This window comes from Pogoniulus pusillus, chromosome 7 (assembly GCF_015220805.1).
Source record: "Pogoniulus pusillus isolate bPogPus1 chromosome 7, bPogPus1.pri, whole genome shotgun sequence".
In the NCBI taxonomy this organism is placed as follows: Eukaryota; Metazoa; Chordata; class Aves; order Piciformes; family Lybiidae; genus Pogoniulus; species Pogoniulus pusillus.
Genome location: NC_087270.1, coordinates 2,325,463 through 2,345,974, shown reverse-complemented (window position 1 = coordinate 2,345,974; position 20,512 = coordinate 2,325,463). Strand labels below are relative to the sequence as shown.

The window sequence follows — 20,512 nt, the reverse complement described above, 5'->3', positions numbered from 1 at the left end:
CCACCAGTGACAATATGTATGGTCATAGCAGACTACTACTACTACTAAGCTCTATGAATTATTGATAGAGTTAAGAACACAGAAGAATGCTGCTTACTCATGTGAGGCCAAGCCCTGAGCTTATTTTTAACAAGTTTTGAGTTTCATACATACTGTGTCCAGTTCTGGTCCCCTCAGTTCAAGAGAGATGTTGAGAAACTGGAACCTGTCCAGAGAAGGGTGACAAAGCTGGTGAGGGTCCTGGAGCACAGCCCTGTGAGGAGAAGCTGAGGGAGCTGGGGGTGTGCAGCCTGCAGAAGAGGAGGCTCAGGGCAGACCTCATTGCTCTCTACAACTACCTGAAGGGAGGCTGTAGCCAGGTGGGGTTGGGCTCTTCTGCCAGGCACCCAGCAATTGAACAAGAGGACACAGCCTCAAGTTGTGCCAGGGCAGGTTCAGGAGGTTCAGGCTCGGTGTTAGGAGAAAAGTTGTCAGAGAGAGTGATTGGCATTGGAATGGGCTGCCCAGGAAGGTGGTGGAGTTGCCATCCCCGGAGGTGTTGAAGCAAAGCCTGTATGGGGCACTTAGTGCCATGGTCTGGTTGATTGGCTAGGGCTGAGTGCTAGGTTGGACTGGAACAGCTTGGAGGCCTTTTCCAACCTGCCTGATTCTGTGATTCTATGCAAAATAAGAATATGATGGCAAATTATGGTATGAGAGCATCTTTATTAAGAAAAAAAAAATCCAAGTAAAAATGGACAGCAAAAGCGCCTCCGTAGTGTCTGTACACAGAAATATGGGTTTTTTTCAGATAATTTACTCTAATTTGAGCAGAAGAAGCAGATTTCAGGAGGTAAGTGACGTCAGAAGTATAAAAGGCCGCGGTCAGTGTCTTCTGAGTTGCTAACACTGGGTGGCGCAGGTTCTACTTTTTAAGAACACCACTGTCTGCTTTACAAAGTTTACCTTGGCCAACCGACCAAATTTCGGGTGCAGAGTCTTCATCCATGCAGGCTTCTGAGAAGGTCTCGATTTTGGACCAGTTATGGTCTTTTTTGGTCGTAAGATCTATTAAGAAACTTCTCCAGTGAGCATTCCTGTCATGAATCTGAAGGAAAGAAAAATAATAACTTTAATCAGTGAAAGTTTCTTCCAGTGCAAAAATCAAACAGCATCAGGGTTAACTCTGATATTGCACTTGAACACAAAAGTTGAAATCTGTAAGCTCAAGTCCTGTGGACACAACCCTGAGATACCTGCTCTAGGTGAATCTCTTTTAGGAGGGGGGTGGACTAGATGAGCCCCAGAGGTCACTTATAACCCCTACCATTCTGTGATTATGATTGGTGAGACACTGGAACAGGTTGCCCAGGGAGGTTGTGAATGGCCCCTGTCTGGAAGTTAGATCAGGCCTTGAGTGACCTGGTCTAGTAGAAGGTGTCCATGCCCATGGCAGGGGAGTTGGAGATGGATGATTTTAAGGTCCCTTTCAACTCAGACTAGTCTATGAATCTATGAACACGAAATGTTCTAAACCACTGTATTATGGGCTCTGTGTAGGAGGTCTAAAAGATGGCAGAAGCAATACAGTATGTGACACCATTCCTTCTGTAGGAAGAGGATGAAACCAGAATTAGGTATTTTAAACAACCATTAAGATTAAATTTTGCTTTTGAGGGCAGTCCAACAAATGAGGAGGTGAGTGGTCTGACAGGCAGCAGTGGGAGCTGCTGGAAGAAAATTCTGCATGCTTCAGGAATAACAAATTCTGCACAAATCAAGTATAAAAACCAGTAAAAGGCAGACCCCATTCCATGGGACAGCAGTGTGCTCCTGTAGCCAAGAAGGCCAGTGGTATCCTGGGGTGCACTGATGTGGCCAGCAAGTCAAGTAAGATTCTCCTCTCCCTCTACTCTGACTTAATTTTGTGTCTACCTCTGGGTTTTCCAGTTCCAAAGCAACAGAGTTCTACTAGAGAGTATCCAATTAAGTCTACAAGGATGTTGAAGGGACTGGAACATCTGCTTGATGAAGAAAGGTTGAGAGACCTGGGGCTGTGTAGCCTGGAAAAGAGAAGGCTGAGAGATCTTATTAACATTTACAACTTCCGAAGGGTGGGTGTCAAGAAGGGGCCAGGCTCTTTTCAGTGGTGTCCCGTGATAAAAGAAGCGACAATGGATACAAACTAAAACCCAGGAAGTTCCACCTCAACATGAGGAAAAATTTCTCTTGTGAATGGGTGGTGCAGCCCTGGAGCAGGTTGCCCAGAGAGGTTGTGCAGTCTCCTTCTCTACAGATTTTCATAGAATCAACACTGTTTAGGTTGGAAGGAACCTCAAAGCTCAGCCAGTTCCAAACCCCTGCCATAGGCAGGGACACCTCCCACTAGAACAGGTTGCTCAAAGCCTTATCCAACCTGGCTATAAACACCTTCAGGGAGGTTGCAGATCACAGAATGCAACTGAAAATCACATTCTATGATTCAAAAATTCCCCGGGCAACCTGAGCTTGTGGTCTCTTCCAGCTCTAAGTGATTCTATGGGACACCTCCCACTAGAACAGGTCACTCAAGGCCTCATCCAACCTGGCCTTGAACACCTCCAGGGAGGGAGCAACCACAACCTCCCTGAGCAACCTGTGCCAGTGTCTCACCACCCTCACTGCAAGCAATTTCTTCCTAACATCCAGTTTCAATCTCCTCTCTGACACTTTAAACCCATTCCTCCTTGCCCTGTCATGTCCCCAGCCCTCCTGTAGGCCCATTCAGATACTGGAAGGCCACTCCAAGGTCTCCTCGAAGCTTTCTCTTCTCCAAGCTGCAGAGATCTGTCTGGCTGTGTTCCTCTGTGGCCTGCCCTAGGTGATCCTGCTTTGACAGACACTTGATGATCTTCAGAGGTCCCTTCCAAGCGCTACCATTCTATAGTTCTGTCATCAATCCTCCAGCCCTAACATTCATTCTTCTGCACTTCATTGTAACAAAGATCAGTAGCTAAGCACCACTGTGAGCCATCAAGCCAAAGAATCTCCTGTGGGGAGTTCCAGTGTCAGCACCGTGGGCTGCCTGGCAAAGATGCAGCATACCAACACGTGTCTGCGCAGGGTGGACATGTCGGTGAAGGTCCTTTCGCAGGCTTTGCACTTGTAGGGCTTCTCCCCGGTGTGAATGCGCTGGTGGCGCCGGAGGGCACCCTGCTGGGTGAAGGTTTTCCCACACTGCTCACAGAAATATGGACGGGTCTCTATTAAAAAAAGGCAAAGCAGGAGACAAAAGGCAGGTTCTTCTGGCCCCCATTTCAAGGTCTTCTCCAACTGAAACAATTCCGTGATTGAGTCAATCACAGAGTCACGGAATCAACCAGGTTGGAAAAGATTTCTAGGATCATAAGATTCCAACCCATTACCTAACCCCTCTAATTAACTAACTCATGGCACTAAGTGCCTCACTCAGTCTCCTTTTAAACACGACCACCTCCCCCAGCAGCCCAAGCATTATCCACCTCTACCAAGTCATTGTGCTAGTTTGAAGCAAGCTAAAATGTTTTGGTAAAAGAACTAGATAACAGGCAGTGAAATGAAAACAATTGATGTCAACTTCTCTCACAGTCTCACTGAGAACTCTGGGAAGAAGAAGTAAACTTTCTCCATTTTGTCTTTTCCTTCTGCCTTTGCCTTCAGACCTGGTCACATCTCATTAACCTTGCTCCTACTAACCTTGCTCCCTAACCTCTTGGCCGCACCTCTCTTCTTCCTGAGAACTGGGGTAAGGTTGAGAGGGCCGGGGGAGGTGTTGGGATGGTTTGAGAGCCCCTCCTGGGGACTCAGGTTTCTGGGAGGGGAGTTGTGCTTTTGTATTGTTTATCCTTTGTATATTTCTGTATATAATTGTATATAACTGTATATATTGTAAATAGCTGCTTGTAAATTCTGCTAGCTGTAAATAAATTGCTTCATCTATATTCCCAGGGTCCGTCTGAGTTAGCTGGGGCAAATACAAAAGTGTGGGAGGGGCGGGGTAACCCCCAAACCATCACAGTCCTAAACCTCATCACTTAGCATCACATCTCTGCTTCTCTGAAACATCTTGCCTGTGAGTCTGCAACATGCCCTCATGTCCAAGAAGGCCAATGGCATTTGGTCAAGCACTGGAATGAGCTGCCCAGGGAGGTGATTGAGTCACCCACCCTGGATGTGTTTAAGGGTTGTTTGGATAAGGTGCTTAGGTATCCACTGGTATCTACTAAGGTGAATCTTGCAGAGTAAGGTTATATGTTGGACTTGGTGTGATAGTTTGGGTGTTACCTACCCCCCCACACTTTGGAAATCACCCAAACTAGACTCAGACGGCTCTGGGAATGGAAGGGAAGCTTTTATATTTACAGCTAGCACAATATACAAGCAGATAGTTACAGTATATACAGTTATAGACAGAAATAGACAAGGCAAAAGGTAATACAGAAACACAACAGCCCTCCCAGAAACTTGAGTCCCCAGGAGGGGCTCCCAACCACCCTTCCACCTTCTCCCACCCCTCTCTACCTTACCCCAAATGTTGCCTTGTGCCCAAAAAAGAATGTAGGGCCTGCTGGGAGTGGGGGGGGAGGGTTAGGAAGCAGGTGGATTAATCAGGTTAGGTTAGAGAGAGAAAATGCAGCTCAAAGCCCAGGCAGTCACCGAATGTCTTATCTATATACACATTCTTGTTCTTATACCTCTCAGCAAGCCTATGAGAGAAGTAGACATCACCACTGTTTCGCTTTCACAGCCTGTAATCTAGTTCTTCTCATCAAAACATTCTAGCTAGCTTCAAACTAGCACACTTGGTGATCCTAAAGGGCTTTTTGGAAAAGACCTGTATGTCTCTATGATTCTGTGATCTCCAGGGATGGGGATGCAACCACCTCCCTGGGAAGCCTGTTCCACTCTTTCCGAACCAATTCAGTGAAGAATCTTTTTCTAATTTCTAATGTAAACCTCCCCTGGTGCAATTTGAGTCAATTTCCTCTCATCCTATCATTTGGTACATGGGAAAACAGATTGACCCCCCTCAGCTACAGCCTCCTTTCAGCAGACAAAGATCACAGAATCACAGAATGTCAGGGGCTGGAAGGGACCTCAAGAGCTCATCCAACTCCCATGACAGAGGAGGATCACCTATACCAGATCACATTGGAACACATCCAGGCAGGTTTTGAATATCTCCAGAGAGAGAGACTTGACAGAGACTTTCAAGACCCCATCTGTCACCCTCACAGGGAAAAAAATCCTCCTCATGTTTAAATAAAACTTCCTGTGCTTTCACACATTACCCCTTGTCCTGTCGTTGGGCATCACTACTAAGGAAGGGGTGCATGTAGGAGATGCAGTCATGAAGCCCTGAAATATGTGACAAAATATGTTGTTGCTGCAAGGAAAGAGCTTCCTGATCCCATAAGTGGCATTACCAGCAACTCCACCAACTCTCTGTGCCTTCAACAGCATGAAACAGGCCCCAGGCTTCAGGGCAAGAATCATCTGATATGACACAAGATGATATAACCTGGGAGGAAGTTGAAGGAATATGGGATCAGCCTCTTCTCTGAGTAATAAGCAGTAGGACAAGATACGTGGCCTCAGGTTGCACCAAGGGAAGTTGGACATCAGGAACAGTTTCTTCCCCAAAAAGGTTGTCTAGCATTAACAAACTGCCCAGGGCAGTGGTGGATTCACCATCACTGGAGTGATTTACAAGATGTGTAGATGTGGTGCCAAGGGCCACCGTTTAGTGAAGACTTGGCATTAACAGTTTGACTTGGTGATCTTGATGGCCTTTTCCAACCTAAACAGCTCCATGATATCATGCACTGTTGAACAAACCAGGACCAGTACAATCCATGCTTCTCATCTCCTTATTTAAGGAGATTATAAAAGCAGTGGCTCCATCACCCAAACTGGGAACCACTTGAGCACCAAGCTTTCAGTTTCATTTCTTTTCCCAGCCCCTCTAGGTTTGCTGTGTTACCTGCATGGACGTTACTGTGCTGGGCCAACGAAGCTCTCAGTCCAAATGTCTTCCCACAGACCTCACACTTGTAGGGCTTGGCACCCATGTGGCACCGTTTGTGGCATTTTAAGTACTCATTGGTGGCAAAGTGTTTTCCGCATACATCGCACTTAAAAAGGCGCTCTCCTGAGTGAAGAGAAATGACATTCCAAATGAAGATGAACTGTTGGCGTGGGTCCAGAAGAGGCCACAAAGAAGTTGGGGAACCTCCACTATGGGAACATGCTGTGAGAGTTGGGGCTGTTTAGCCTGGAGAAGAGAAGGCTGCAGGGAGAATTTATAGTGGCTGTCCAGTACCTGAACAAGGCCTACAAGAAAGCTGGACAGGGACTTTTTACAAGGCCTTGGTGTGACAAGAGAGAGAATTGATTCAAGCTTGAGGAGGGCAGATTTAGACTGGAGATTAGAAAGAAAATCTTTATAGGAAGGGTGGTGAGACACCGGGAGCAGGTTCCCCAGGGAGGTCATGGATGCCTCTCTCTGGAGGAGTTCAAGGCCATGTTATGAGACCTTGAGTAACCTGGGCTAGTGGAAGGTGTCCCTGTGCATGACATGAGGGTTGGAAATGGATGATCTTTAAGGTGCCTTCCAACCCAAACCATTCTATGAATCTATACATTCTTTAAGCAGAGTTGTGTATCTCCAAGTTGGCTTTCAAACACCTTTCCATCTCTAGCAGCTCCCTCCTAGTACTTCAAGTCTGTTCTGTGAGCTACAAAAATAAACAGGCTCCTCCTTCGAATCCCACCTCACCATTTTTAGTAGTATGAAGGCAGAAGATGAAATAAACCAGATGGAAAGAGCAGAAATATTCAGTGCCTACCCGTGTGAGTCCTTTTGTGGCCAGTGAGTTTGCCTTTATTAGCAAAGCAAGCCCCACAGTCTTCACAAATATAGGGCTTTTCCCCTGTATGGGACCTAGAGTGAAGCAAAACAGAAGCATTAATAAATCAGGTCTCATAATGCATTAAAATGATGCATTGGACATTATATTTTACAGGCAGCACACTTAACTTTTCTAATTAAACTAAAAAAAAGCATGCTCTGCTCACTCAGGAATCACGAGTGTTTGAGTAGAGCGCTCCACTACAGCACTAAAACTCCCATCTATCTTTTCCTCACTCTACACAATCCACCTTTATTTCATGAGTTACAGCTCCTAGCATGAGAAGGGAGAAAGCAGAGATGATGACAAGCTGCTGCTGTGCTACAGGCTGCAAGTGCATCTAAATTGTCTCTCGGGACACTGTGGGCCACATTCTTGGCTTCCTACCATCACTCACAGACTCATGTCCTCTGCTCTGCAAGTTTTAACTGGCAGGATATTTTTAAGGCAAAAGGCGCTGAGTAAAAGTCAGGCGTAGAGTGTTTCTGGACATCTGACCTTAAACTAGCTCAAATCAGAGAAAATCTGAGCCTACCATTGGGTTTTAACATCATGCTGACTTCTCTGAATCCAGCCTAAAGGGTATGAGGTGGAAAAAGAAATAATTTTTGAGTTGTCAGGCAAAATGCTGCAAAGATGAGCCAGACAGTTACTCAACCCAAACCATATGAGTCACCGTTTTGTTGCAGTCACACTGCAGCTCTGCTGCAATTTAGTCAACAGATTTCAGATGTTCTTCTGGTCCCAAATCAGAAGACCTCAGAAGGTTTTAAGGCCCTGTAAAAACACTTAAGAGGCTAAAGAAATTGGTCTCCATTGTATGGATCCACAATCGCTAACAATGAGACTCCTCTTGCCTCTGACAGTTAACCTCCTCTTACAAGCTATCTGCTGTGCTCCCTGCTTGGAAGAAGATGGGAAATTCCATGGAATGATTCACTCTCTCCTGGGAGAGGACACATTTAACACAGGCACCATCAGAGTGTGATTCATCCAGTGACTATAGAGGGAGCCCAAATGACAAGCCCAGCTTTTGTGGCAGGTACAAGAAACGAAATCCCACACTTCAAGTGATAAAGAGTGAGCAGGGCTCAGCATCTGGATCTCTGAGGGCCTTGACTAATTCTTCAGCCCATGATACCATTCATCACTGCAGATCATCTTACTTTGAAGGCTGTCTCAAAGGGCAGCTTATGAGTTGGATTACAGCATGTTTCAAAATCCTTACTTTAAGTAATGCGATGAGCAGCTTTACGTAAAAGAATTAATCACAGATGCTACAGAACAAATGACATCCCAGTGTTCCTGCTGTCACGACATGCAAGGAGAATGACTCAGAAGTGCTGTGGCCGTTTGAGCTAGATTTCTAGCTCAAATATGAGAAAATATTTGGAACAGAGAAACCTAGAAGTGGAAGAGTACTGGAGTCTCTGAGTAGAGAGGTGGACATGCCAGGGATATGCCATAAAATGACAACAATGGATAAGTTAATATGATTTCATTGGAGCATCAAAAGCTTTATGTCTGGAAGCACAGCTTGGATCTTCCCCTTTGCTGCTTCTGCTGCACCCACTGCTATCTTTCCCTGCTGCCACTTGACCACATCTCCGTCTTCTTTAAGGCGATTTGTTTATTCTCCTTATCCTGTTATATTTAAACTATAATTGTGCCCAGGTGGGCAGCAGAGCCAATGGCATCCTGGGCTGGATCAGGAACACTGTGGCCAGCACGACAAGGGAGGTTCTTCTGCCCCTATACTCAGCACTGCTCAGGCCACACCTTGAGTGCTGTGTCCAGTTGTGAGCTCCGCAATTCAAGAGAGATGTTGAGATACTGGAACATGTCCAGAGAAGGGCAACAAAGCCGGTGAGGGGCCTGGAGCAGAGCCCTGTGAGGAGAGGCTGAGGGAGCTGGGGTGTGCAGCCTGCAGAAGAGGAGGCTCAGAGCAGAGCTCATTGTTGTCTACAGCTACCTGAAGGGAGGCTATAGCCAGGTGGGGTTGGGGTCTTGTGCCAGGCAAGAAGCAACAGAAGAAGGGGACACAACCTCAGGTTGTGCCAGGGCAGGTCTAGGCTGGATGTTAGGAGGAAGTTGTTGGCAGAGAGAGTGATTGGCATTGGAATGGGCTGCCCAGAGAGGTGGTGGAGTGGCCATGGCTGGAGGTGTTCAGGAAAAGCCTAGATGGGGCACTTAGTGCCATGGTCTGGTTGACTGGCTAGAGCTGGGTGCTAGGTTGGACTGGATGAGCTTGGAGGCCTCTTCCAACCTGGCTGATTCTATGATTCTAAATACAATTTCATTTTTCCTGTCTTTAGAAAGTCAGGACTTGCAGTGAAATTCTGACCTGTAGTGAATTTAATCTACCGGGAGAGGGATCCACTCTAACCCATTACAACTGGGAAGCTGGAGGAGAAAAAAGAAACACCAAAGGACAGTGGGCATGCAGGAAGCAGGAACGGGAGAATCAGTATTGCAGGCTGACCTGGTGTGGATCTTCAGCTGAGAGGGCTGAGCAAACCTGGCGTGACAAACGCAACACTCGTAAGGTTTCTCTCCTGTGTGTGTCCGCATGTGGAACACCAGCGCCGTGCGGGAGCTGAGGATCTTCCCGCAGACGGAGCAGAGGGGCCGCTTGGCCCTGCCCTCATGCTTCCGCACGCAGTGGGTGCGCACATCACGCTTCCTTTTGAAAGTGGCGTTGCAAAGGCTGCAGGCAAACTGCCTCTCTTCGGTGTGGACGCAGGCCCGGTGCTCCTTCCAGCTGTTGTAACTGGCAAAGGACTTGCTGCAGACGTCACACTGATAGACTTTGCCAGGAAGGCACTGATGGACGTCACGGCAGTGGTCCACATACTTCTTCCGTGAGATGAACTGCTCGCGACACTTCTCACACCTTATGACATAGGCAGATTTCTTATTCACACCCCTCTTATGCACCTTCTTTATTTGAAACTCTTCATCCGATCCACCTTTTTGGCGATCCTTCTCATTAGAGCATTCGTTATCTTCCTTGTCAGTGCAGACCTCTTCGTTATCTCTGCTCTCAAATTCTGAACAGGCTGCTTCATCATCTGCCTCCTCCTCACCCTTCACACTCATTTCACTTTTGTCTTCTTCACCCCTTTCTTCACTTCTTCTTTCAGCTTCCTTCCGTTTCTGCTTCTCTTGCTCATTGCTACAGTCTGCTGTACATGAACACCCAGGTCCTTCCTCACATCTCGTGGCCTCTTTGTTCCTCACACGTTTTTGTCTTTCAGGCTCTGCTGTCACACTCCACGTCTCTCTTTCAGGGTCCTTGTCAAAGCTTGTCACGTTTGGTCTATGCACAGGTGAAACCACCATCCAATAGACAGGCAGAAGCTCCCTCTCTTGCCTAGACTCATGGATTTTTCTGTTAAAACAAATAAAAGACAGCACAGCTTCAATAGGTTTCTTCTAATTCAAACACGTTTGCCTTGTAGGGAGAGTCATTTCCTTTTAATTATTCATGAACTACAGGAAAATTCCATGTAGAGTTGGAAAGACAATTGAAAGGTCTCAATTTATCAAAGATGGGGTCTTTTCATTGTATTTGTCACCTAACTAGTAACATGGGATGGACTAGACATTTTCTTCCAGAGCCATGCTGGAAAGATAAGAGATTCTGGACTTAAATCAAGAGAAGCATAAATTCAGTGGTGTCCAGTGACAGGACAAGGGGCAACAGATACAGGCTGGAACACAGGAAATTTCACCTCAACAGGAGGGAAAACTTCTTCACAGTGAGGCTGACAGAGCTCTGGAGTAGGTTGCCCAGAGAAGCTGTGGAGTCTCCTTCTCTGGAGACTTTTAAGACTCATCTGGATGTACTCCTGTGTTACCTGCCCTAGGTGACCCTGCTTTGGCAGGGGGGCTGAACTAGGTGATCTTCAGAGGTCACTTCCAACCCTCTCCATTCTATGACTCTGTTGGACCTTCACTAGTATATCCCTGTCTCTCCTGAACTAGGGTGCCCAGAACTGGACACAATAATCCAGCTGTGGTCTCACCAGGGCAGAGTAAAGGGGGAGAAGAACCTCCATTGACCTGCTGGCCAGACTCTTCTTAATGCACCCTGGGATACCGCTGGCTTTCTTGGCCACAAGGGCACGCTGCTGTCCTGTGGATAACTTCTTGTCCACCAGGACTCCAAGGGCCTTCTCCAGCCTCCTAATCCGTACTGGTTACTGCTTCCGATCAGATCCAAGAAATTCTAGAACTAAAAAAATAAGGACTTTGGAAAGGCTTCTACCCCAGTGCATGGGATGCTGGGAATGCTGTACCTCATGTGCGTGTTGTAAGCAGACCTCTGAGCAAAGCTGGCAGGGCAGTGCTGGCATTGGTAGGGTTTCTCCCCGGTGTGGGTCCGGATGTGGACTGTCAGACCACACTTGGAACTGATGAGCTTGTCACAGTAGGGGCAGGCCTGAGGATTCCCTTTCTTCTCGTGCACCCTGCAGATGTGTTCATCAATGTCCTTCTGGCTCTTACACCTCTTGTTGCAGAAAAGGCAGAAGAAGTTCTGCTCATTACTGTGAGTGGCAAGGAGGTGTTGGTGGAGGTTCTGGTGTGTGGAGAAGAGCTGTTGACAGGTGTTGCAGCAGTACTGGACAGCCAAATTGACTTGGTGCTCAAACTCCATGTGGGCCTGGTACTGCTTGATAAGCTGGAAGGATTCACTGCACTTCTCACAGGCAATCTGTGGCAGAACTTCAGCCACATGCCGTGGGGACTTCCTGCGTTCTGTTTTTCTGGGAAATTTGGACATTAAGCTCTTTTCATCTTCCCACTGCTGATGCAGAGTGTTCTTAGTTACTACACAGGCTTCCTCTGACTCCATATGACTTAGGAAAGAATGACTGGTCTCATCTTCCAGACCAATTAGATCCACACTGAGCCTAGTTCTGCTGCTGTCCATCTTGCTGCACTTCAGCAGCTTTGCTGTCCTGGATTTTGGGCCTGGGAAAGCAGTGTCCTCTTGCTCCAGGCTTGCTGGCTGGCCTTCAATGAGCTCATAGCCAGACAGTAATTTGTCATGCTTCTGCCTATCCCAAAGTTTCCTCTGCACAGGTACCGCCACAGCTTTGGAAGAGTTACTCTGCTTGCGGTTCTTCTCTTGCTGAATGTGAGCCCACGGTGCCCTACTGGTTTCACACAGCTGCCCTTTCAGATGGAGGCTCAAATCCAAACCCTTCCTGCCCTCTGCTTTCACTTCTTCACAGATGTCAAGTAAATCCTTGCATTCAAGTCTTTCAGCTATTTCTTTCATCCGCTGCAGCTTTTCCGCTTCAATCTCCACTTCTGCAGTGTAAACGAATTCCAGGAAGGAGGTGAACTCCTCCTTGTAAATGTCTTGCAGAGTCACCGTGCAATTCTTGGTGTCCAGCATCTCATTGTGCAGGAAAAGTCCCTTGAAATAGTTGCTGGAAGCTGCCAGGACAGCTTTGTGAACCAGAAATTCTTCCTGGATTCCCAGATGTTGTGTGTGAATGGTCACATCACAGAGGTGACCAAATTGGTACAGAGAATGCAGTGCCCTCAGGAGGTTGGGAGCAGCTCCCTTGGATTTCATCCGAATTTTCTTCTTCTCCATCCTGCCAGAAAAACAGACAAATGTTTGAGCACCTGCTCTGCCTTTTTCAGAGTGGTAGAATACTGGAACAGGCTGTCCAGGGGTGCAGATGAGGCTCCATCCCTGGAGATATTCAGGATCAGACTTAATGTGGCCCTGGCCAGCCTGACCTAGTTGGAGGTGTCCCTGCTCAATGCAAGGGTGTTGGACAAAATAACCTCTGAAGATCCCTTCCAAACCAATGCAATCTGTGAATCTGAAAAGCCTCAATTCTTTCAGCCTGCCTGTGCTTTCAGTGTCTCTGTGACAAAGCAGGGGAGAAATATTTGGATCTGGTTCTATTTTGTTGCTTCTTTTTTTTTCCTCTCCACGTAAGTGATCAGACTTAAGGGTTAAAAATGATAATTAGAAAGCTTCTACTGTGTTTGGCGATTTACTACCCAGGACCCCCAGCTCCAGAGATGGCATCAGCTGTAACTGCAGTAAATAGTGCCCAGGAATGTTGTGGCTTTCCTGTCTCAATCCACACATGACATTGATTGCACCACTGATACCCTTGTTCATAAAGCACAAACGATGCTGTCAGCCCTCCTGAGCCCTTTGGATGCTCTGATCTGATCCTCTAAGCTGATCTTCTGATCTAGCACGGTTTTAAATGTCTGTTACTCAGCACATGCTTACAAGAGCTTTGTAACCAAGGGAAGAACATCAGGCCAAAACAAACAGACAAAGCATTTTGTTATCGCTGAAAGGCTCCGTTTGAGCTTGGCTTTGCTGTGCTTCCCTCTGACAGCAATAATGGCTGCCAGAAAACGACACCAAAACAAGCGTTCACTTCTCAACTGAATTGTGTTTGACATTATATTAAATATATTCCTGGCAGATATAAACTGGCTGATGAAAGAAACAAATGCACCTTCAATATAAAGCACCAGGAAGTCGAATACAACGCACAGTCTGGAGTGAATAGGTTCATAGAGTCAGCCTGAGAGATAGCTTTGAGAATTCTCTTTTTGTTACAAGCTACTGCAATCATCTTCTAATCTGCAAGACACAAGTCACTGAATGCTTGTGACACCCCAAACAGCAGTTTTAAGGGGTTTTAATTGATTTTCTAGTGACCCCACAGAGTGTGGCTGGAATGTGTGTATAGGCAGGAAACAACAGAAATTCTACTAGATACAAAATAACTGTCAAGGAATTATGCAGAAGTATTTGGACTTCATTGGGATGTTGATACTGAGTAGTCAATGAACAAGTTCCCCCGCAATCAATGGGGCTGTTTGTGCCTTTACAATAAGGGTGGTGAGACACTGGAACAGGTAGCGCAGGGAGGTCACGGATGCTCCCTCCCTTTAGGTGTTCAAGGTCAGTGTGGATGAGGACTTGAGCAACCTAATCTAGTGAAAGGTGTCCCTGTCAGGGGGGTGAGGATTCAATTCAAGAGAGATGTTGAGATAGTGGAACCTGTCCAGAGAAGGGCGACAAAGCTGGTGAGGGGCCTGGAGACAGCCCTGTGAGGAGAGGCTGAGGGAGCTGAGGGTGTGCAGCCTGCAGAAGAGGAGGGCAGAGCTCACTGCTGTCTGCAACTACCTGAAGGGAGGTTGTAGCCACGTGGGGTTGGGCTCCTGTGCCAGGCAACCAGCAACAGAACAAGAGGACACAGCCTCAAGTTGTGTCGGGGGGGGTCTAGGCTGGATGCTAGAAGGAAGTTGTTGCCAGATAGAGTGATTGGCATTGGACTGGGCTGCCCAGGGAGGTGGTGGAGTCATCGTCCCTGGAGGTGTTCAAGAAAAAGATGGATGAGGCACTTAGTGCCATGGTCTGGTTGATTGGCTAGGGCTGGGTGATAGGTTGGACTGGATGAGCTTGGAGTTCTCCTCCAACCTGGTTGATTCTATGATTGAATGATCTCTAAAGGTCCCTTCCAATCCAAACAATTCTATGAATCTCAGCCTCCTTACCTGGCCAGTGCAGACCTACCTCCTGCCAGCAAGGTTGAGGTTGTTTACTCAGAGAAGACAAAAGTACTGCTACAGGAAAAACATGGAAAGTGACTAGAAGACGAAACAGGTGGTGAAACACCCCACAGAAGGTGGAAATTGAGAAGGGGTATGTGAAAAGAACGGTACAAGGAGACCTTACAGCAGCCTTCCAGGACTATAGGAGGGCAGATTTAGGCTGGAGATTAGGAAGGAATTCTTCACAGTGAGGGTTGTAAAACACTGGAAAAGTTTGCCCAGGGAGGTTATGGATGCCCTCTCCCTGGAAGTGTTCAAAGCTGTGTTGGACGAGGCCTTCAGCAACTTGATCTTATGAAAGGCGACCCTGCCAATGCCAGGGGGGTTGGAACTAGATAAACTTTAAGGTCCCTTCCAACCAAAACCATTCTATGAAAATAGTGTTGCCTCAGATCAGAAAAGGGCTGCTCATATCCAGACTCCTACAGTAATTATCAGTCTCTACCTTATAAATTGTAGCCGACGGGCATTTTTGAAAGCTTTCAACGCAATCTCTGCCAACTATTTGCTACCAATGATCAGCAGCTATGCCAAGACATAATCCTAACAGCAAGAAGCAGCACACACCTGGAGGTTAATACCTATATTCAGTCCTAAAATTTTCAAAAGCTTCCACTTAATCTGTCCCCTGTCTTCGTGTTTTCCAGCAGGATACCCCTGTTTGGGGCTGACCTCCAGGCTGCAAAGCTCGCTGATCAGTAGCACTTAAAGAAATCAATGAGCAGAGCACGGGCTAATTTCATCCGAATCCTCCCTGAGATTCCCATCTGTGATAAACTCCTGTTACACACTCCCATGTGAGCTCTAACACTGGTATCTGATACCATGTCAAACAGAGAGGCACATTCCAACATCACCTCGTTAGTTCATCTGGTTCTAGATTAAATCAACCCCAAAATGCTTTGCTGAATTCTCTTTCCAATGAAAACATTACAAATTCATTACTCTGAGCATATTTTTTTCCTGAAAAATATATGGAACTGTGCTTTTTACTACCTTTGGGGAGGAAACTGATCTTTGATTTTCTAAAGTGCTGATGATTATATCCTGTTTTTCTGCTCTACACAGAATCACAGAGCAATAGCAGTTGGAAGAGATCACTGGAGTCCAATCCCCACTGCCAGAGCAGGTTCACCTACAGCAGTTTGCACAGGACAGCATCCAGATGTGTTCTGAATGACTCCAGAGACAAGAGACTCCACAACCTTTCTAGGCAACCTGGTCCAGGGCTCCATCATCCTCAAAGAAGTTCCTCCTTACATTGAGATGGGACTTTCTACATTCAAATTTGTGCCTGTTACCTCATCCTGTCACTGGGTACCACTGGCTGGCCTCATCCTTCTGCCACCCATCCTTTAGTATTTATAAGCATTAAGAAAAAATCCCCCTCAGTCTTTACTTCTCTAGGTTAAAAAGCCCCAAGTATGTAATATTTTTTTTCCCTAAAAAAAATTCAAGTAATAGAAGCTTTCCAAGTATTCTGCTTCATTTTCAGGGTAAGGAAGCAGCTTCTTATTCCAAATGGACCAAGAAAACCTGTTTTCCCCTTACACTTCATTAACACTTAATTGCAAAAGAAGACCCTTAAGGAATTCCCATCCACATCAACAGGAATAGGGATGACAAACATTGCAGTAAATCATCTGTTCTCTCAGTCAACATACATCTTGTATTTTAATTGCAGGTTAATGCTGGCTTGAAATAACCACTGAATAATCAAACAGCTGTTCAAGGCCAGCCTTGAGAAAGCTAGTCTAGAGGAAGGTGTCTCTGACAATGCCAGGTTGGAACTTTAAGGTGCCTTCCAAACAGTTTATGAACACGAAGAACTTTGGTCTCTACAGTCATAGACTGGTTGAGGTAGGAAGGGACCTCAAAGCTTAGCCAATTCCAACCCCCTGCCATAGGCAGGGACACCTCTCAGTAGAACAGGTAGCTCAAGGCCTAATCCAACCTGGCCTTGAACACCTCCAGGGAGGCAGCAGCCACAACCTCCCTGGGCAACCTGTGCCAGTGTCTCACCACCCTCACTGCAAACAACTTCTTCCTAATATCCACTTTCAATCTCACCTCTGACACTTCAAACCCATTACCCTTTGTCCTGTCATTACAAGACCTTGTCAATAGTCCCTCCACAGCCTTCCTGTAGGCCTCTTTCAGACACTGCAAGGCCACTCCAAGGTCTCCTGGAAGCCTTCTCTTCTCCAGGCTGCAAAGCCCCAACTCTCTCAGCCTGTCCTCACAGCACAGCTGCTGCAGCCCTCTCAGCATCTTCTTGGTCTCCTCTGCACTGGCTCCAACACTTCCATGTCCTTGAGTTGAGGGCTCCAGAAGTGCACCCAGGAGTGCAGGTGGGGTGTGAGGAGAGCAGAGCCAAGGGGCAGAATCCCCTCCCTTGCCCTGCTGCCCACACTGCTCTTGCTGCAGCCCAGTACAGGGCTGCTGTCTGGGCTGCACTCACACTGCAGGCTCATGTTGAGATTTTCATTAGCCCAGACCCCCAGGTCCTTTTCCTCAGGGCTGCTCTCAGCCATTCCCCACCCAGCCTGGAACTGTGCTTGGGATTGCACCCACCCAGATGCAGGACCTTACACTACCCTAGCTTTTGCTCCCAGCTGAATCCATAAACTGAGCATTCCTAAATTTAACAGCCCAAATATCTACCTCCTGTACCTGGAAGATTCTGAAAGCAGTAAGTTGCTGGTTTCACAGACAACAACCTCAATGAAAAAATTTCAATGAAAACATCATTTAAGGCATGTTGTTGGTTGAGCTCTTTCAGCTTTTTGCCCAGTAACAAGGAAACAGATATTTTAAAGAATTTTCACCTATGAAAGATTGACAAAAAACACAATTTAACAGAACCCCTGCAAAAGCCAAAATGTATTCCAGTTCACAGTTCAATAGTGGCTCCTGATAAGGCCCACTGGAATAAGCACAACTCTTTTAAGGCTAAAGAGCAGCTTCCAGCCTCCAAGAAAAGATGTAGAGTAAGTACTCTGTGCTACAGAACTGCTTTTTACAGTCAACAGCAGGATAACTAACACAGTAAATGAGGATGCTCACAAGAACAGTAAACATTTCTAAACTCTTATATTTTGGACTTCCACATCTACTTTGCAACTCCTCCAAGCCGCAGCCTTAACTGGTGTGATACTGTAAAGTCCTTTTGAGGGGCTGACAGAGAAGTCAATACACCCAAGCACCTGGGAAGGAAAACTCAAAAGGAGGTCAAAGCAGTTAAATTGCATAGTTCAAAACCTCTGCTACTCTGCATAAACAAGCCCCAAAATTCTGATACTCCACATAAACATAGAATCATAGAATCAACCAGGTTGGAAGAGACCTCCAAGCTCATCCAGTCCAACCTAGCACCCAGCCCTATCCAGCCAACTAGACCATGGCACTAAGTGCCTCATCCAGTCTTTTCTTGAAGACCCCCAGGGACGGTGCCTCCACCACCTCCCTGGGCAGCCCATTCCAATGCCAATCACTCTCTCTGTGAAGAACTTCTTCCTAATATCCAGCCTAGACCTACCCTGGCACAACTTGAGACTGTGTCCCCTTGTTCTATTGCTGGTTGCCTGGCAGAAGAGGCCACCCCCCACCTGGCTACAATGCCCCTTCAGGTAGTTGTAGACAGTAATAAGATCACCCCTGAGCCTGATCTTCACTCAGCTCTTTCAGTTAAGTCTTCAGAGGAACGAAGAGGAAATTCTGCATTAGGTTAATTTTCCCAGAAAGGATTCCTCTAAACTCTCAACAGCTGCATGTACTGTACACCAAATCCCGGTAGATAAAACTAGGCCCACTCCAGAGATCAGACTGAATATCCAGAACTGGAGAATTAAAAGGCAGAATACTTAAAAGCATACAAACCAACCCAAGGAAAGGGCACTAAGAGTCATTCCCAGAGATGTGTAAGACCAATCTTTACTATTCAAATAAGCCATACCTCTGCTATTTTTATTTTTGCCTTTTTTTTTTCCTTTTCCTCCTGTAAAATAATGTTTGCTTGTCTTAAAATTAATTGATAATAAAAATACTTTCATAGCAATGAGATAAAAGCTAAGAATGGTGAAGAAGAGCATCACAAAGACATAAACAACAGATGGAAACACTCAAGTGTATAAATCATCTGTAAAATTAAGCTCATTTACAGCAATCCTCACATGATGCAGGTAATATAAAGCTGTGAGGATGTGGAGTGAACAGCAACAACTGCACCTCTCTTGCCACAGTTTCTGACCTGCTTGAGCACTGCTGGACACATTACACCAAGCCACTTTAAAGTTGCTTGGGGGTTTTGTGTTTGTTCTTGGTTTGTTGTTTGTTTTTTCTTAATCATACAAAACTTTGCTTTCTACCCTGCTAAAAAAAAATAAGCACATTGTCCTTCAGATTGAATTAGAAGTGCTTTTTCAGGAGAGCTATCAAGGCTGACCACATGTTACAGATAGAAGAGCCTCAACGTTCACAACCATATCACCTTGCTGCACTGTTCCTTCAGCTGTTACAAAACACAGCTGAAATCATCTTCTGACTAACAGACTGCCAGGCATGTAAAGGCCTGCAGCATCCACAAAGCCCACCCTGCCACGAAGAGCATTAGAAACCAAAGCCATTTTTCTTTGTGGTCTCCTCATGGCATGACCAGTGGCCAAAGCTACCTCCAGCACTAGGGCTGAGACATGGGACAGGCCAGATGTCACTCACCATCCCCATGGCAGACACAGAATCATAGAATCAAACAGGCTGGAATAAACCTCCAAGCTCATCCAGCCCAACCTAGCACCCAGCCCTGCCCAACCAACCAGACCATGGTACTAACTGCCTCATCCAGCTTTTTCTTGAACACCACCTCCCTGGGCAGCCCATTCCAATGCCAATCACTCTCTCTGACAACAACTTCCTCCTAACATCCAGCCGAGACCTCCCCTGGCACAACTTGAGATTGTGTCCTCTTCTTCTGTTGCTGGTGGCCTGGCAGTAGAGCCCAACCCCACCTGGCTACAGCCTCCCTTCAGGTAGCTGTAGACAGCAATGAGCTCTGCCCTGAGCCTCCTCTTCTCCAGGCTGCACACCCCCAGCTCCCTCAGCCCCTCCTCACAGGGGTCTGCTCCAGGCTCCTCAACAGCTTTGTTCCCTTCTCTGGACATCTTCCAGTATCTCAACATCTCTTTTCAATTCAGGAGCCCAGAGCTGGACACAGCACTCCAGGGGTGGCCTGAGCAGTGCTGAGCACAGGGGCAGAAGAACCTCCCTTGTCCTGCTGCCCACACTGCTCCTGAGCCAGCCCAGGATGCCATTGGCTCTGCTGCCCCCCTGGGCACTGCTGCCTCAGCTTCAGCTCCTCTCTGCCAGCACCCCCAGCTCCCTTTCCTCCTGGCTGCTCTCAGCCGCTGTGTCCCTAGGCAGCAGTGCTCCAGCCTGTGACGTCCTGGGCCACCTCAAGGCCCACTCACAGACGACGCCTCGCCACCGTCACGCCTGCCAGTGAGGCGTCGAGGCCCAGTCTGGGCCCCGAGGGCGGTGGAGCACCCTCTCCTCCGGCACGGCACGGGTAGCAACAGCCACGCTTCCATGCCACCCTCCTCGGCGACCTTCCCAGCAGCTCGCACAGACTATTCCCCGCGACCCGGCCCCTCGGCGTCCCCGCCCAGCCTTACCCTGCCAGGCGGGCCGGAGCCGCCCCACTCCCGCCTCAGCCGCGCTCCTCCCGCCTGGGCGCCCGCCCTGGGCGAAACCACCTCTGCCCCTCCCCTCTTCTCTCCCCTGCCTCCTCTAGCAGAATGGTACGGCCTGGCAGGGCCCTGCTGCCCGGCAGCAACATGGCCGCCACAGCCTCACCGCTTCCAACTGCCTGGCTTTAGCGGCCATCTTGAGTGAGGGAGCCGCGGGCGCAGGCGGCTGCCGTGGGGGCAGGGCGTGGGCGCCCTCCTTGGAGCGGGGCTTGCCGGGCGCCTTCTGCTCTGAATCCCTCAACGTGCTCC

The 20,512-nt window shown here is 47.5% G+C and overlaps 1 protein-coding gene across 1 annotated transcript; it reads right to left on the bottom strand.

Annotated features, from left to right (window-relative positions):
• Window positions 1-685: 685 nt before the first annotated feature.
• Window positions 686-20,247, bottom strand: LOC135176609 (GDNF-inducible zinc finger protein 1-like). Its single transcript, XM_064145728.1, has 7 exons — window positions 20,189-20,247; window positions 11,210-12,520; window positions 9,391-10,299; window positions 6,846-6,940; window positions 5,981-6,148; window positions 3,064-3,221; window positions 686-1,087 (listed from the first exon to the last, which is right to left on the bottom strand). The coding sequence occupies exons 2-7, from the start codon at window positions 12,517-12,519 to the stop codon at window positions 905-907; spliced, it is 2,823 nt and encodes a 940-aa protein (XP_064001798.1). The 5' UTR covers window position 12,520; window positions 20,189-20,247; the 3' UTR covers window positions 686-904.
• Between the last annotated feature and the right edge of the window lie 265 nt (window positions 20,248-20,512).

Coding starts and splice junctions, on each gene's coding strand:
- LOC135176609 (XM_064145728.1), bottom strand. CDS start 12,519: ATGGAGAAGAAGAAAATTCGGATGAAATCCAAGGGAGCTGCTCCCAAC. Junction 6,941..9,390: donor CAGCTGAAGATCCACACCAG/GTCAGCCTGCAA, acceptor GCTTCACTCTAG/GTCCCATACAGGGGAAAAGC. Junction 3,222..5,980: donor GCACAGTAACGTCCATGCAG/GTAACACAGCAA, acceptor TTTTTTTAATAG/AGACCCGTCCATATTTCTGT.